Source organism: Macrobrachium rosenbergii, chromosome 7 (genome assembly GCF_040412425.1).
Source record: "Macrobrachium rosenbergii isolate ZJJX-2024 chromosome 7, ASM4041242v1, whole genome shotgun sequence".
Taxonomy (NCBI): domain Eukaryota; kingdom Metazoa; phylum Arthropoda; class Malacostraca; order Decapoda; family Palaemonidae; genus Macrobrachium; species Macrobrachium rosenbergii.
Window position 1 is genome coordinate 30,917,847 of NC_089747.1, and position 18,353 is coordinate 30,936,199.

The 18,353-nt window shown below is 35.0% G+C and overlaps 1 protein-coding gene across 10 annotated transcripts in view; it reads left to right on the forward strand.

Moving 5' to 3' along the window:
- Positions 1-14,819, forward strand: part of yrt (erythrocyte membrane protein band 4.1-like yurt) — a 198,175-nt gene extending 183,356 nt beyond the window's left edge. For 6 of the 10 annotated variants that reach the window (XM_067106924.1, XM_067106919.1, XM_067106921.1 and 3 more), the window contains 3 exons: positions 10,124-10,202; positions 10,442-11,107; positions 12,796-14,819. In XM_067106924.1, coding sequence (XP_066963025.1) covers positions 10,124-10,202; positions 10,442-11,107; positions 12,796-12,990 — 940 coding nt within the window. In that variant the 3' untranslated portion in view covers positions 12,991-14,819. The remainder of the gene's footprint in view (positions 1-10,123; positions 10,203-10,441; positions 11,108-12,795) is intronic. The other 4 variants (XM_067106926.1, XM_067106928.1, XM_067106925.1 and 1 more) reach the window with 1 other exon arrangement.
- The last annotated feature ends 3,534 nt before the right edge of the window (positions 14,820-18,353 follow it).

Genomic DNA, 18,353 nt, shown 5'->3' on the forward strand with positions numbered 1-18,353 from the left:
AAATGCGTACAGCCATAAACAGCCGAACAGGAAACTGTTGTTTTGCTAATAATCGTATTGGATAACAACTGTTTTGCTTGTATTTCAGCCATCGTACGATAATACACAATTACTGTAGTTATGTTACAAATGACGTTAAGTACTGTACAATAGGACTGATATATTTTTTACACTATACCCTTATTTGCTTTGGAGAAAAGATCGGCAGGGAAATACACTGCTACAGTAACTTAAAGCTGTAAGTTGTAGCTGAAGCTGAGAAAACAATGTTCAAGCTGCTAATGCCTATAAATTATCGTGCATCGGCAACATGGATGAAACTCGACCATAAATAAAACTGGAGAGAATGTATTTTAATCAAAACTACTGGGCATGAAAGAATACAAATTACCACTGTTTTCATGCCGATAAAAGATAAGTACGTAAAGCTAGTATTATGATGAAATCAAAAGAAAATAGTGAGCGGAATCTTGATTTTTTTTTTACACAAAACAAACATGCCCCTGAACTGCCAGCCACAATTCGCGCGAACATCATTTATCAACGAAAAAATAGCTAAATTAATTTCACAAAAAAACGTATTTAAGCTATATTTCGACTTAAAAACACTTCGTATAACGAAAAATATCTGTGTCCCAAATAAATAAAGTATCCATATTCATTTACGCTAACTAGAAGCAAGAAAAGCGCTTTGAATTTAGTTAAATGTGGCAAAATAAACACTGCAATATCGAATTCAAAACAAAACATTGATCGCAACTTATAATACAAAAGCAATATGAGAATATACGCAATTGGAAACATTGTAGGACGGCATAACTTTTTAAAAGATCCATGAAAAAGATGCACATTCGTTATGTTGATGTTTGTATAATACTGTTAATATGTGAATAGAGTTCAGTATAATGTAGGCTAGGCTACCAGTTTGTTGATGGCACACTGCACCACCAAATCGAAGCGGCCGGCGAGCGAGTTAGTGCAGCGACCCGGGAAATTTGAAAATTAGTGCGGAAACATTGGAAATTACTCTAGCCGAAATTTGTGCCGGATTACTGATTGTTCCGGACTACTGATTGCCGGATTAGTGATGGTCAACCTGTATTGCTAAAATTTTTTTGAATAGGAGGGCTGCATGTTAAACCATAAACAACAAAAGCTGAAAGTTTATATTTATTAATATTATGATGTAGTAACAATTTCATCTTAGAATTTAAATTTACTCCTCAGTTCTAAGTTCCTGAATATAGTTATTAGTCTTGACCTCTGAGTACTTGGTAGTTTATTAGAAGTGATTGCATTAACCAAGCATGAGTTTTTTTAACTGCTTTCATGAATTATTAACCTGAACAGCATATAAGATTTAACAGAATTCAATTTCTGTTCTAATGCAAAGAACATACTCATATACCTCTGTTAATGATTGGTTTATGGAATGCTTGACTATACCTCAGTCAGCATCGTAATTACACATTATTTTACGATCATACACATGTTACATCAAGTCAGGTGCACTTATCTGGTCATACCAGCTTAACTTCCAGTTGATTATATATCTACAGCCATGAGGCTTTTCCAGTTATTGGGGGAATACTTTTTTGGCAATGCTGGTTAAGGTGACTTTGCTCTGATATTTGTTTTAGTTGGTCATGGAACTGGTATCTGTATCACTGATTTCACTTTAGCTTTACTGCCATAGTCAAGCCATTCCATCATTGTGGCACAGGGGATGTTAGGGGTACAAAGTCAAAATGCCACATGTTCAAAACAATTAGGTTGATATTTCATTTTATGTGAAAGTTAAGTATGAAATCCAAAAAGATGGTTATAGTTTACCCTAATGGAATTAAACCACCTAAATTATTGGCATTTCCTGTGAATAATAAAAGACTGTTTAGAGAGATTTGGCACAAATGGTGCCATATCTCTGGAAAACAAAGTGAGGTCTGTTTGGTGGGTACGCCTAACTAATTATCTTGGAAATCCTATTTTTTGTCTCAGCTTCCTGAATGTCATTTAAATCTCTTTCTTTCGTTATTTATGTATGATAGTCAGTGACTTAAGGAAGACAAAAGACTGTAAGTGTCATATTTGTGCCTTACACATTAAGAAAAACTTTTCAAGTACAGTACAGTACTGCTAACAGTTTATGTAATATGAAAAAATTGCTCTGAAACTGTCCAGAATTTTTTGCCATACTACATCTTGACAGTTTTCTTATGCATCAGGGGATGTTTTGATCAGATTTATGCAAAATACAAAATTTTGAACTGTATTCTTTCAACATGAAGCTGACACATGAAACAGCATTCAATTTAGGTCACTTTTGGCAAAACCTGTGAATGCCTATGCTGAAAGTAATTCTCCAATGGCAATTTTCCCTCACAAAAGCCTGGGTGCTGTTGATGCCCTTCTGTTAGTTTTCAGCATTGCCAAAAAAATGCTAGATGTGTGATGAAATGAAGATATTTTAGTGTTCATAAATTTATATCACGTCATCTCATTTCAACATTATTACCACAGAATGACCTTAAGAACCCAGTGCTTGAGCTACAACCTCAAATTTCAAATATCCATTCATCTCTAGATACTGGTTATGGACCTCATAATTGGTCTTGACTTTAGTGCTGCTTTTGACTGTGATATTCTTTAGGCCCTTGTTTTTACATTAACGGATGGAAGTATTTCCTAAAATTATTGTTTTATTTTTAGCTAATATCCTTATTACATATGTGTTAGCAAGGAATCTATTAAAGTGAGTTTTAGCTAGATTAAATACATGGTGCAAGTCATAGATGAATTTGAATTTAGTATGTCTGGGATGTTGGATCCCCCTCAGCTAGATCTTTTCATTGAGTGTTTCTTCAACTACTTTCTGCTTATTTAAAAAACTAGGTGCTCTCCTTGACAGCAAATTCACTTTTGAGAAACACCTGGTTTATCATTTTTTTCAGCTGGCAAGAAAAAATGAGTATTTTGAAGGTTTTTCAATCTTGAAGTTTTCATTATTTTGCCATGTTTCAAATATTGTTTTCTCAACCTGATTAGGTGTTCAGGGGAGGCAGGCCTAGGGGAAAATTTATAAATTCTAGAATTATATTCTCCTATTTTCTTAAATTTTTTTTAAAAAAAATGAAAAAGTATCAACGTTAGGAGTTGTAGACTGAATTTATTTTGTAATTACTAATGCCTAGGGAGGGAATTTTACATTGTCCTTCAGAGGGGCGTTAATAAAAAGTTCACTGTGTATTGTCCTGCATTAGTACTGTCGACCACATAATACTGGATTTGCAGTTACTAAGACTTTCTTTTGTGAAGGTTCAATAACTCAATTCTCTAAGAGTTTTACTCCAGCTCTTATTTAATTATGAGTACAAATGCATTCTCAACAAGCAGACTAACCTGATTCTTTTCATAATTTTAAATGTTTAATCCTGTTTGTTTTTCTTTGTAATTTATTAAGTTTATTTTTAGTTTTGTATTACTTTTTTTGGAGCGGGGTACTTTCCCTATTAGAGCTGTAGCATTTTGTTTTCCAGCTATGGTTACGGCTTGGTTAATAATCGTAATTTTAAAATTTACTATACTGTACTCTATTGGCCTCTTTAAAAACACTGTATGGTAATTTTAAAATTTACTATACTGTACTCTTTATTGGCCTCTTTAAAAACACTGTATGAGCTTCAAAGTAGAATTAGAATGAAATCAGTAGCTATATATAAAAGGAAAAAATAACATTATGTAAAGTTATAATGAAAGACACATTTTTAAAAGAGTTTCATTGATAAAAATTTTCTTAAATTACATACTGTAATGTCAAATTACACAAATCCCTTATCTGAACTGATGTCCTGATTACACTTTAATCCTTTTAAGACAGAGAAGTTTCCAATTTCTGGTAATATTACCAACAGATCATACAGTGGTATATCTCTGTACTTGGCTGTCTGAGCATGGAATAAATTTTTCCATAAGGAATAAAGAAAATTGGATTAATCCATTTAAGACTCCCAAAAATAAATGCATTTAAAGTTGAAGGAACAAGTTTAGCAATCAGAAATCATACAAAAAATCTAAAAAAAATAAATGCAAATTTAGTCTCACTTTATCCATATTTAGGAGAGTTTTAACAGCATATGTGGAAGGTAGTAAGAAGTTGAAGAAGAGGACTTCCCTTCCATAAAAATGGCAGGCAATTGTGATTCTTGGGTTGTTTTTCTTTTCTGCCTTTCTAGTGCTTTCTTTTTGGGACAGCATGCTCCTTTGTTCTGCACCAAGGGACAAAAACCAGTGCAAAATGCACAGAAGTAGCGATATTAACTACAGACTTGAAATAGTAACACTAGGTGCGGCAAACAGGATCAGACAGTCATTAGGCATGGGAGGTATGTACTCCCAATCACAAAGACTTGAGAAAACAGCATGAATTGGGGGGACTCGGAAATGTGAGTACGTCACTACGGCTGCGGAAACAATGGCCGATGTAGGTTGGGTCGGGTCACACCATGTGACCCAGGTATGGTGTGACCCAGGTAGTATTAGGATTCTCTTTTTTCAGAGGATTCAAGAACAGCTAAAGCTAGGTAAGCGCGGATTACTCCTTATATGAAAGCGTAGGTTCATATGTTAAGAAAAATACAAATTTCTTTTTAATTTGGTATTTTTCAGTCTCACTAAAAATCTGTCATTCAGCAATTTATGACACATTTTGCCATAGCTTTGTCAGGGTGATATTATTTCAAGGAACTTTCCACTTTACCCCATTTTACGCACATCCTCCTTTCGCCCCTCCTCCTCTGAAGACAATTCCTCAGCTGCCATCTGTTGCTGCTTCTTTTGAAGGCCTTGCAGTTCTTCTGGGGTGAGCTCTGCTTTGTGCACCTCTGCTAACTCCACTGCATCATCATTGACCAACATGCCCATGGACTTGCCAGTAGACAATTTCCACCACAACAGGCATAGCCTCAAAATCTTCAAAGTGCTCACTTTTCCTCCAGGTATTTCCCCAGGCTTTCTGTTTGAGGCCTGTGCAATGGAGGAGCTTGAAGTGGTTTTTCCAGAATTTTCTTAGGGTCGACTCTGTATGGAATAGGATTATTGGGCACAGTGATTTGGGTGCAGGTGATATGCCATAGCCCTTTGGGCATCTGCTGATTTGGTGCCTGACTTTTGAGCGACAGCCAATTGTTTGTTACATGTACATGTTGGTACCTGTGGTGACCCAAGGGAGATTCATGTGACCTAAATACTGATAAATAATCTTTTCGCTCTATGTGTATTTACTGAAATGCTGAGTTTCACTGGACCATTTAGAATTTCATGACTTTCCTCCAAAAAATAAAAATTACAGCAATTCATGGATATAGTGCAAGTGACTACTTGCTAATATAGTCAAAATAATTAGACATTTGAAAAAGGGATCATATTAAAAATGTGATAAAAATCAAAATGATAAAAGTACAAACTTATTAAGAACTGATAAAATTCTAAACTAAAAATTTTTAATAGGTAAAAATTAGTTATAATAAAAGTTTTATAGAAAAAAAGTCAAATGAGATAGCTTGTAAATATACTATTAGCTACAACATATAAGAGAAACAGCTATTCATTTAATGTGAAACTTGAAAAAGTTATAAAATCTTAATGTAACATATTTTAAAATAAAATGATAAATCTGTTAATCAATAAAAAGCTGTATGTAGCTTTATTTGGTCCTTCATAAGGTAAATAAGAGCAAGGCTCCTGAGGTATTTGACAGCATCTATGTTTTTAAATTTATGAACAATTTCATGAAAGGGCTTAATTTATAGCAAGGATATTGTAATTTGTTCCCCTTGAAACTTTGTAACAAAGAAAGCATTGCAAATAATAAATGGCCTTGGTGCCAAAACATCCCTCTTTAAGTGGACTTGTGCAAAAACAGCTGTGCCAGATCCCCAATGCCCAAACAGCTTTGCTATAAGGTACAAAATCCACTCTGTATTAGAAGTCACTTCAAAGACCTCTGGAACAATGCTTGTATCAGAAGTCACTTCAAAGACCTCTGGAACAATGCTTTGGTGTAGAATTTCTTTGTCCACTGGCTGAATGGGAGGAGTTATGGAAGGGAGCAAGGACTTCACTGATGTGAAGTCAAACTCCTCTAGCAACTTGGACTCCACTCTTGGTGGATGAGCAGGAGCACTGTCCAGTACAAGGCAATAGTTTCTCCACAAGGTATTTCTTGACATTAGTAGCCAACTAAACAAAAATTTTTCTCCCACTAACAACAAAAAGGTTTCATGGTCACCCTGGCTGTTAAACTTTGCAGGGTGGTTACTAGTAGCTCTCCTCATCACATTTACTCTTCAAAAACAAAAATTTTTAAAGTAATTTGTATTTTCTACAACATACAAACCTGAACTGGTCTGTCATGAAAGAGTGAAGGAAAGGAGACCGTTAACTTTCAGCAAGCTGGAAAACTTTGGCTGTTAAACCCTTTCCCCTTGCTAGAGAGAGGAAGGATTTGCATCTAATCCAAATGGAGCTTTTTGTAATCATCTACATCACCTGCATGCATGCTACTGATGGTAAGAGGACGGAAGACACAGCCCACACACACTTCCCCTTCCAGCCGCACACCTTAGGCGAGATGCAACCTTGGTGCACATTCAATCCACCATAGGACCCAAGGAAAAGGTGTCTATGCAGTTCTTCCTGAATTACCTTTTGGCCCAGGTAAGAGAATGAGGGTTGGTAAGAGGTGGGGGAATGATCCTCACTGATCATGTAAAGACCCTCAGGTTTGTGAAGATTAGGAAACATACAAATTACCTTAAAAAGAGAAGGACTTGTCATATGTTTCAAACTACACAAATTTCATATGGGAGACTTACTTTTGGGATGGAGGCCACTTATCCTTATAAAGGCACTGCAATAGAGTGTCTATCTTGGATCTTGAGACTCTTGAAAGTCTAAAAAGAACTGCCTAAGTTCCAAGAAAGGAAGTGTAGGAGACTGCTGCCCAGGTCAATGTTTCAAAGAATGAAAAATCTCTGGAGGAGGATAGAGTAACCATGACACTACCTTGGTGCCGTTGCTATTAAAGGAGTGCCTGTTTGGACCCTGAGACTCCTGAAGCTGTCTTAATATCCACATAACATTTTTTCCCTCTCGGGTTGTGGATCAACTGGTAATTGCAGCAGCTACTGCTTACATCTCCCACTCCTCACAGGGGGAGTGTAACTACAGTACATAAAGTCAATAGAAACAGAGCTCCTAGACACCACTTCCTGGCTGAGTTGGGACCAAAAACAATTTTCGGCATTTGGTTTGGCAGTGAAGTCCTAAGTGGTAATGCAAAAGGCCTTCGGGCACTTGGTAGCCTTTAGGGTCCTTAGAAATGGAATGCTAGGAAACCCTTGGGTTCTTTTGAGTAGTAAACAAGGAAAGGCTTCAGTTTTAAATCTCCACATGCATTCCCCCCAGAGCAAAAGAATAAGCCTGTCCTTCACTGGCTTGTGTCCTGACAATTAATTCATTTGAATGGTATAGCTTTTACAAAATCCTTTAACATATTTCTCAGCAGCATCTTCGTCATAACTGGAAGCCTTCCCATGCCTGACAATACTATGTATGCTACTTCTCCTCTTAAAGTTCTCAAACCACCCATGACTGGCTTTGAACACTAAAGTCCTACCTGTATCAGTGTTTGTTCCAAGGGTAATTTTCAAGAGATAAGCATGCACTGTCTCAGGAACACTGTCACTGGCTAATAGTTTTACATTTATCCACATCAGCAAGGCTTTTTCAATCTCTTCAGTTGCCTGAGACCTTTGTTCTTTTGATTGTCTCTATACAGGCAGTCCCTGGTTTACGACAGGTCCGGCTTACGACGTTCCGAGGTTATGACACTTTTCAAATATATTCATCAGAAATTATTTCCTGGTTTACAATGCATGTTCCAGGGTTGCGATGCGTCATACACCGATCCGACGCAAGAAATATGGCTCCAAAATGGCAGATTAATAAAAATTTTGGATTTTTTTTTTATGAAAAACTCAATAAAAATGCAGTTTACATAGTTTTCAATACACCCAAAGCATTAAAAGTAAGGTTTTCTTTGCAATATTGAAGAAACTGTAGCTTTGGACATATGAAACTCCTTAGTCAGATCAGTGATGCAGATGCCATTTTAAGCTCTAGCTGTGAGTTCTTTTCAAACTTGTTTTTCTATATACTTGTCTTTTTGAATTTGCTGCCATCTATAACCTTCTGACTTATTTGCTTGCACTAGAATCCCAAAAAACCATACGCATACACACATGAGGCAGTTTAGTTGAGTTGGGCACTGACTGAGAGCTGTGGGTGAACTGCCTACTTACCTTTTTCTTTCACTTGAGAACCACACTTGTTAGTCTGAAAGCCAAGCATAATGGGTGAAAATGAAATAATTTTTTACTTTGGCAAAATTTCTGAAAACTGAATTATCTGAGTTGAGAGTTGTGTGATACCAAGGTACCACTGTACAGATAGATATTCCAGGCTTTTAACATTCAACCCAAATATAGAATAAGAAATGATTGTAAAATTCATATCTTACATTTTTGTTGCTGGTCTTGACAGTAATCTTCCAAACAGGGAAAGTGAAGTGTACAATAATATTTTTTTAATAAATGGACCAATCATTAATTAAATTAATAAGTTATAAGTGAGCTGTAAGCTGTGGGTCAAATGGTTATAGTACTGTAACACTATCATATGCTTTAAAAACGATAAGGGGCTTAATTTTTTTTTTTTTTTGGTTGGTAATTTATTTACTATCGTACCATCCTTATTATCCTTTTATGTGGAGCAGGTTTTTCTAAATTTAATTGTAAGGTCTCCACCACTTGCTATCATAGTGAAAGTTCTATTGTTGATACTTACACAAGGCATGAATTAAAAACAGATTTTTAAAGAAATGAATAAAACAAATTGGTATTGCAATATGTTTCGGTATTTTAATGCTCTTGGTGATGTTACATTTTCTTTGTTTATTACGCCAGCATTTCTTTGATTTCATGGAAATTACCTAAGTTTATCTTACAAGTTATATAATTTTCATTTTCTGGAAAATTTTATTATAATATTACAACTGGATACAGTATGTGTAATTAACGAGAAATAAATTAGTAAATAAAAGGTAAAATAAATAAGAAAGTTAAGAGCTAAAGTAAACAAGAAAAGTTAAGTGCTTAAAAATTAAACAAGAAAAGTTAAGTGCTTAAATGTACCTTCAAACAAAAGATCTCAAACCAAAGACTAGATTCATGGTAGAGAGAGCCAAATGAAAAGACAAAAGTAAGTAGCGTGTTTAATTTCTTTCGTGTAGTCATCTTTGTTTATTTCCTTGAAAAGCAATTTTAAAGCCATAATTCTTGTATATTTAATATGTGCTCAAAGCTTTATACTAGAATGATTTTTTTCCTCATCTCTGCCATATTTTTCTGTGCTACTTGAGGTAATAAACATGATCCATTTTTCTCTCTCACTTGACACTTGCCCTACTGCTTTTATTATTCCACCTGTGGAGAACTTTCTGCTTGAATACTGTGACCCCATTTTTTCCCCAAAAGTCTTTATGGCCTGGGAGTAAAGTATTTCTAATTATGGTATACAACTAGCATGGTGAAGTAGATTCAGGCAATACTTGGAATTACATTAGCACTTTTTTGTTGTATAAATTACCATATATAAATCTATTTCATGCATTGTACAGTATACAATTATGCTTGAGGATATTTTATTCTGTATTTACTAAATATTAGCCATAACTGTAAACTAGTTAATGAAGTAGTAGGTTGAGTGTAGGTATGGAACTCAATAACAGGCATCACATAAAGGTAAGCCTTACACTCAGATTGCTACACAGAAAAAAAAATTGGCTAAAAGGAGACCTGCAAGGCTGGCATGTGTTTTGATATCCTTATCAGGAAGAAATAAATTATTTTTTACCAAATAATTTCATGTTATTCACTCAAGTCTTTGTGTAAAAAGGTAGTACAGTATTAGAACATCATTCCAGAAATAGGTCAAAACAAGTGAGAGGGTAACTAGGTGTCATCTTACAAAAAGACTGTATTTATGTTTTCATATGGCTTTTCAGTGGCTCTTTGCCTCGTATGAAAAAAGCTGGGAATGCCGATGTCTGTGGTAACAGTGATGGTGCTACATTTGTCTCTGTGGTGAGTAGGACTTGTGTGGATATTGTTATCCATAGTTGATGCTTTTGTTTATGGTACTGTTATTTTGCTTTGATTTTGAATTTTATGTAATGCAGATTTGTTGAGTTGCACAGGTATTGTAATGTTTTCCTTTTTTTCCATTACCGTATTTTTTAGCTTGAGATATATTTTTTTGCTTTCAGAATTAGTTCTGTTTTGTTTGTATTTTATTTTTGATTTATTGCTTGATTACCATAAAGGGAGGTGATAAGCTGACTTTGTCCCTGGGTGCTGGAGATGCTAGCAACACCAACAACAACCTATCCTCCTCCCTATTGTTGGAAGGTTGGGAAGGAAGAGATCTTCACCCCAGTGAGGACCCTACACCCCTTCTCCAGTTAGACCCTACTCCTGTCACTGTCATTCATTTCACCAGCCCTAGCCAGACAAAACCATTAGATCTCCACAACATAAGTACTCACTCTCATGACAATGCAGATTCCCAAACTAGTGTCCCTGTCACTAATGCTCATAACAGCTTCAATCCTTTCAACCCATTTGCTTCTAGCATTATCAAGCCTGACAATCCTTTTATTAGTTCTGCTAATAATAATAATAATAATCCCTTCAGCATGTCAGCTGCCCCTGTAAACCCTTTCACAAAGTCTTCTCCTTCTTCCCTGAGCTCCACAACGTCCACTTTGACTGGGAGCAAGGCAGCCTCCAGTAGTGAGACAGATGAGGTCACTGGGAATGGACTTGAAGCCAGTCTCAGTCCACCATACTCTCCTGATCCTACTGGAGGTGAAGACATTCCTTCTCCGCCTCAGTCACCCCGTTCTCTTACTTCCTCTACGTCCTCTCAGGCAAGTTCCCCTCCTGCATCCCTCTCCATAGAACATCCACCCAGCCAAGATGTAGAAAAAGTAAGTTTATCTTTTTACACAAGATTTTTACTTTTTTATTGGTACTGCCATTATTTGTACTTTGTAAGGATGATCATGCACTTACCTTATTTAAAGGGTCTTCACAGTTTTCAGTTTGTGCCAATTTTTTTTTTTATTCACAATGTCATACTGTAGATGTGAATAGAGATTAATGGCATTTTTATATTTCCGAACATTTTACTTTCATGAATGGTTGTTTTATTAGCTAAGGCCTCTGGTTTTCTTTACTTTTAAGTAGGTACAAAGATAGATTTTTAAATAAAAAAAGCCATCATAGGGAATATTTTCTTATTTAAATGTATATTTTACTTTCATCATTCCATGTTACAAAAGGAGGATTATGACATTGGTGTCATATGTAAGTCGGTGGGTCACAATTTTAATTTTTTAAATATCAAGTTTAGTAGAGAGCATACTAGATGATATGAAATCAGACTGCTGAGTTAAAATACTTAACTCTCACAGGACCTGTTGTTTACTATTTGTAAAGATTGTATATTATATCTAAGTAAATACCTGTATGTGCTTACTTCTTATAAGGTTTTATTATGCAGTCATCACTTGCATTGTGTTATTTTTTGTTTCATTTTTATTATTGCTTTTCATGGTTGTTCCTCTATATGTGTGATCTGATAGTATATCATTCTACATTTTTAATTCACCTGTTATGAAAAGCCCAGTAGTTTAGTATAAGGTTAAATATCAGTAGTATTTGAAATTATGACTATGTTGTTGAAGTGTCACAAGAATCTTTTTTTTTATTTCTTGTTGCAGTAGACCTCTGACACATCTTTTCATGGAAGTAATTTAAGATTTACTTATGTGGTTGGCTCCCATTTTCAGCAGAATTTTGTTCACAAAATTTTTGCAAAAATGTTAAAAATATAAAAAAACTGTAGCAATGAATTACTCTGATAAAAACCCACAATGTGACTTTTCAAGTAAAATGTTATAAATGAGAAGCTGCAATCAGTGTTATATTATTATTATTGTGATTCATGCCTCAAAATGGGGAGGTCATTGAAGTAATTGTTAAACTGTATATTCTGTCTACAGCAATTAACACAATGACTTGCTGACAGCACTACAAAATTTGCATTACAGTTGAAAGTCTCCTAGATACAGAATAAACTTTTAAATAGGCCACTCTGAGAGAGTAAAAAAAATTTATTCAAGCTGCCCAAAGACTTATATGTCATTAACAAAAAAATCCTGAAAAACTTATTCAAAACCAACAAACTTCACCATAAGTCAAATTTCTGGCATGTAATTTGCTTATATGAATTTTGCCTACTTGAATATTTTTGTCATATATCTTATTAGATAGATATGATATATGTTACAGATAAAAATATGTCTTGTGATGTTAATTGCCTCACCAGAATTGACACTGTTGCACTAGACAATTATATCTCATTTATGGTTATTTTTACAAATGCAAGTTTCAGTAATGTGGATAAAAAGGGCAAACTGTGATTGTAAATTTGCATTCAGCTTGAAAACAAAATTCAATATGTACCGTGAAATTATCAAATAATTTAGGTCTTTCCTTTTTTTATAATCATTCTTTAGAAGTAATGATATATTGTGTTGGTTATACTACGTAGGTATCATAAAGTACATACTGTACTATGGACTGGTTTACTCATATGTGCTGTGCATTTCAGGAGACAAATTTCACGGCAAACCAGCCTGTGACACGGTCTGTTTCATCAACCAGTAACTGCAGCTATGGTATGAATAAGACCATCCACACTTCATCTCTAAACCAGATGTCCCCTTGGTTGGTGGCAGATCCTCCTGCACCAAGCAACAAGCTTGAGGCCCCCAAAATGCGCACGGTCATTACCACGGAGTTGTAAGGAACTCCATAGTCAAGATGCACCTGTTTTATTCTTTGTTTTATCACATAAGAGTATTATCATGTGATTTTTATTATATGTAAAGTGTTTTTTTTTAACTAGATACACACTCCAATCATCATGGGAGTCATTCAACTTATTGTGCTCCACAGTTTTTGTCAAAGGGTAAAATGTGCCTTCATTCTTCTTTCCAGTGTGCTTAGGAAATAAGTGTAACAACTTGTAAATAGTCATCTCATATCTTCATAATGAATGGTTAATTGTAAGGGATTTCATGAAATCATGGTTACAATTTTATATATCTATATATTTATATACTTGAATACCTTTTGAATCCAAAAGGTTTAGGAGTTGCAGCACAGTACTTGAAGGATTTGAATACATTCCTTTTTATTCAGTTACCCTTTTTTTAAGTTTGACAGTTTTGCATTTGCTTGTGAAGAAGTTTTGTACAGGCTTGTGCATGTGCCCTAAACTTACAGGAAAAAGAACAACATTCTTCAACCTTGAAACTTTTGACTACTTTTCTCCGGTGGAGATGGAGACCAAGTGAGCAAGCTAAAGTGTTGAATAACCATTGTAATTTAGCTTTAGATTGCTGAAAACGAAAGGTTTAAGACTGTTGGTCAAGTGCTAGTTTTTTAGATATAGAAAAGAATATATTCTACTCTTGCTTTATTATTATACTATCATCATCATACAGTTAACCATTCCTCATTATATGATAATAACTGCATATATTTCTGTCTTTTACAATATTCAAGCATTGCTGTTATACCTTGTCTTGAAGCAGGGCCTAAAATGTATTTTGTTCATGCCCTGATCATTTGCTGACTAGGGTTTTTAAGACACTCACTCCTGGCCCCCTATCACAGCATAGGGTTGTCTTTCATGCGGTGTGCTTCACATGCCTTTGCTCAAAAAAAATAACTAACCTGCTAAGAATGTCAACATATGATTCTTAAGTGCTCTTTGTGCCAAACATTGTGCAATATATTCTGATGCTGTCTTCTCTATGAGATCATCAATGAGATAGAAGGGATGTTGTGCACTTTCCCAACCACAAGGCTACTGAAGTACAACCTGCTTTCAAACTACTACTGTCTTTTTGTCTCTCTGGGGTCTTTTTGGAATAAAGAAAAAAAAAAAAGATATCCAGTTAGAGAAAGATGTATAGAATGGACTGAAAGGAAATATTTCACTTTAAATGTTAGTTCTTTTGATAAAAAATTGAGGTTTTATTTTTTTGCATATTTCAGACATTTTTAGCATGTTTTCCTTCAGTTCTTCTGTATGATTTATTTTCTTTTTTTCATGAATCAGGTGGTTTGGCCTTAACAAATTGGTACCAGGAGTGGTGTAGGTTGGCTAAATCCCTTTTGTTTGGCATTTGGGTTATGTAGAACTAGATCATCCCTAAGCTCTTGCTTTTGTTACCTTACTTATTTACCTTAGTATGTGGCATGTTTTAATTTGACATGTTGTTACAATTATTCAACTTTTTTCATTTTCTGTGATGTAACAGGTAGTATAATTTTCTTTTGTGATGAACTGCAGTGATGTTAATATTTCAGAATTTTTATACTTGTTTCTAAATAAGTTCCTTCATTCACTTTCTCTTTAATTTTGCCTTGTAGGGGGAAAAAATGATGCCTTAAAACCCAGTTATGATATAATGAACACATTTGATGCATTTCATATATGTTTAATGGTAAGAATATGAACCTGAATGCTTTGATGACTAACATTTGAGTTCTGAAAGTGAATGGTGATTAACAGTAAAAAGTGTTATTTGTACATTGAAGATGTAATATATGTGTGATATGGAAGAGGTTTTATAATTTAACCTTAAAAGATTTATTGGATTTTATGACCTTTAGGCTGTCAAGGCAAGCACTGGGGCACTTGAGGCCATTTAGTACTCCACATTTTCACTAAGAAGTAATAGATAGGTTGGACAGCAAGACAGAAGAATGGAGGTAAAGTTAAAAAGGCAAAAAAAAATAAATAAATAAATAAAAAAATGGGTGCCCAAACAGAATTAATCCCTTGTGGGGTAAGTCTTACAATGCCCAGTTCACAGACCCTACTACTGGTATGAACAAGCCCCACGCCCTAAACTAAGCATGTGCCCAGGTCACGAAACTCATCAGCTATCACGAACTGGGCTCTTCTCTTGGTACTCGCAATTCTTATGCCAGGTTCACAACTCTAACTCTAGGTCAAATAACAAACATGTCAAGTGGTCTCAAGCCTGTTCCAGTACTGTAACCAACCCGGCAACTGGTCACATAACAAACCTGTCAAGTGGTCTCAAGCCTGTTCCATTACTGTAACCATCTCTGCAACCAATCTGGCTAGGAAAGCAATACTGTTTCAGTCTCTGAACTTAGCTAGCACTTTGCTCAGGCCTCCCTCACACTGAGAAGTCAAAAGGGAAGTGGAGGGAGGGGGCATGTTTCTTCTGCACAATAGTGAAAATCAGATTACCTCCATGCTAGCCATCTGGACCTCCATGCTAGCCAACTGGGCCATACTAGTTACAACAGTGTGGTGTTAGAAAATAATTAAGATCAGGAGATGAAAGTCTTGATTCTATATGCTCTCTGTCAATTCTTCTACTACATGGGCCAAGTATGTCTTTGAAATACATTTGACAAGTGGACACTACACTGCATTCACTGATATTTTTTGATAAAGAGTACAGCATTTGCATTTGTCTTGAGTGACAGTCCCTTGGATGCCCTCATCTTGGACTCTACTCATAGTACAGCTTGGCATGTAGTCCTTCCACAGTAATCCCATGGACAAAATGAATTTATCTGTATCTAGAATCAGCAACATTTCTTTCCTGCAGATTATATATCACTTACAACATAAAGACTACTTTTTGCTCTAAAGAACTGTCTTTAGAAACCTTCAAAATGGGAAAAAATATTTATCAGCTGTAACATACTCTGAAATTTTGCCCATATGAAAAAACATTTTTATTACTGCTAGTAGAGAAAGGAAAGTCTACCGACAGGTAAATAAACCTGTGTTTATGCAGCAGAAACATAGGGGCCAACAAGAACCTAACAAGAACAAGCTTGAGTTTTCTGTACATCATATGCTATACAGCAAATCCACTGCTCTTTGCAGCTAAGCCCTGCCCACTGCTTATGTCACAACCATCCCATGAAGCTGACTGGTTAGCAATGGTTTTGAAAAGTTCTTTAATCTGTGGTTCTTTTCATCTTCATTAATTTTGCAATGGTTGTTTTGCCGAACTAAAATATCTTCTGATTGTCAAAAACGTTATACTGTACTATCCCCTGGAATAAAATCCACACAAATCTCACTAAAAATGGTTAAAAAAAAACAGGAAAACATGAGGTTCACCTGAATACGGAGGTGACACGGGGAATGTCTCGAATTCAAATTGGTGCACTTGAATTACAGGACAATGATAATTACCTTCAGAGCTATGAAGGTTGGTAATTCATACTGATTTTGGAAAATTTTACTACATTTTAAGACATAAAATCGATGTCATAGAAATTGTTCACACATTCGGTGGGATAACAAGCTGTGACCGCACTCTACTAAACCAGAATATGCCTATGTTACAGTATGATTGACTATACAAGTCATGTAGGATATAATTTGCTTAGAATTTTCTTAAGGATATTACCTCCTTTCAAAATAACAGGATCACAAAAAATGACGTAGACCTATAATGCCCTATGTCTTTTTGTCGGTTTACATAGCTTATGGCGCTTAGATTATAACCTATCCCTATCTTTTATTCAGCTGTTTTAATGTGGTTCTTGTTGTGGTTATACAGTATTTGTTTTTTTTTTTGCTCCAGTTATGGTGCTTATGGCATCTTCAAAAGTTTTTCATATGGTAACCTAACATTACAGAATAAACATACAAAATACTAGTGTAAAGAATTATCTGCCTACTAATGTTAATTGAAATTTAGTCATTTGTTTACATTAAAAGTAATAGAGATCTTTAAATACAGTCTCTGCTAGAATATTCTCCTAACAACAAAGAGAGAGAAAGAAATTACTGACTCTTATGTATCCTTTTGATCCAACAGGGTAATCTACAAGTATGCCCCCAAAAGCAAATGAATCACGGGTTACTGGCAGAATGGTCTTTCTTATTTCGTTAACCCTTAAACGCCGAGCCTCTATTTACAAAAGTGTCTGTCGTATGCCAGCAGCGTTCGGGAGTTAGCGCCAAAGCGGAAAAAAAGTTTTTTTCAAAAAATCACAGCACGCTTAGTTTTTAAGATTAAGAGTTCATTTTTGGCTCCTTTTTTTGTCATTGCCTGAAGTTTAGTATGCAACCATCAGAAATGAAAAAATATCATATAAATACTGGAATAAATGACAGCACGAAAAAAAATTTCATATATAATTGTATACAAATTGCACTGTGAGCAAAATGGTTAAAGCTAATGAGTTATTTTTTTCATATTGTACACTAAATTGCGATGATTTTGGTATATACCAAATTGTAAAACGATCAAAGCAACAGAGAGAAAATATTATCACAAAATGATGCATGAATTCGTACCGCGCGGACGTAAAACAAGTTTTTTCTAAAATTCACCATTAATCGAAATATTGTGCTAGACTTCCTGTTTGTTGCAAAATGAAGGTAATTGATTGAATATTACTAGACTGTAAGTGTTTTAGCTTACAACTGCAGTTTTCGACCATTTTGGTCGAGTTAAAGTTGACCGAAGGTCGAATTTTTTCTATTTATCGTGATTTATATGAAAATATTTCAAAACTAATATAAGCTACAACCATGAGTTATTTTTTGTTGTATTCTACATGATATTGTGCACATTTTCATGTATAACACTTTATGTAAGGCCTAATATAAAATGGTGCGAAAATTACGACAAGGTGACTAAAGAATTTCCGAGATTTTCAGCAGTTACCGCGCGCGGAGGGAAGGAAAAAGTTTTTTTTCAAAAATTCACCATAAATCGAAATATTGTGCTAGAGACTTCCCGTTTGTTGCAAAATGAAGGTAAATGATTGAATGTTACTAGAATGTAAGAGTTTTAGCTTACAATTGCATTTTTCGACCATTTCGGTCGAGTCAAAATTGACTGCAGGTTTAAATTTTGGCACTTGTCGTGATTTATATGAAAATATTTCAAAACTGATACAAGCTACAACCATGAGTTATTTTTAATTGTATTCTACATGAAATTGCATACATTTTCATGTATAACACTTTATGTAAGGCCTAATATAAAACGGTGCGAAAATTACGACAAGGTGACTAAAGAAATTCTGAGATTTTCAGCAGAGTTACCGAAGGAATAAGTTTTTTCAAAAATTCACCATAAATCG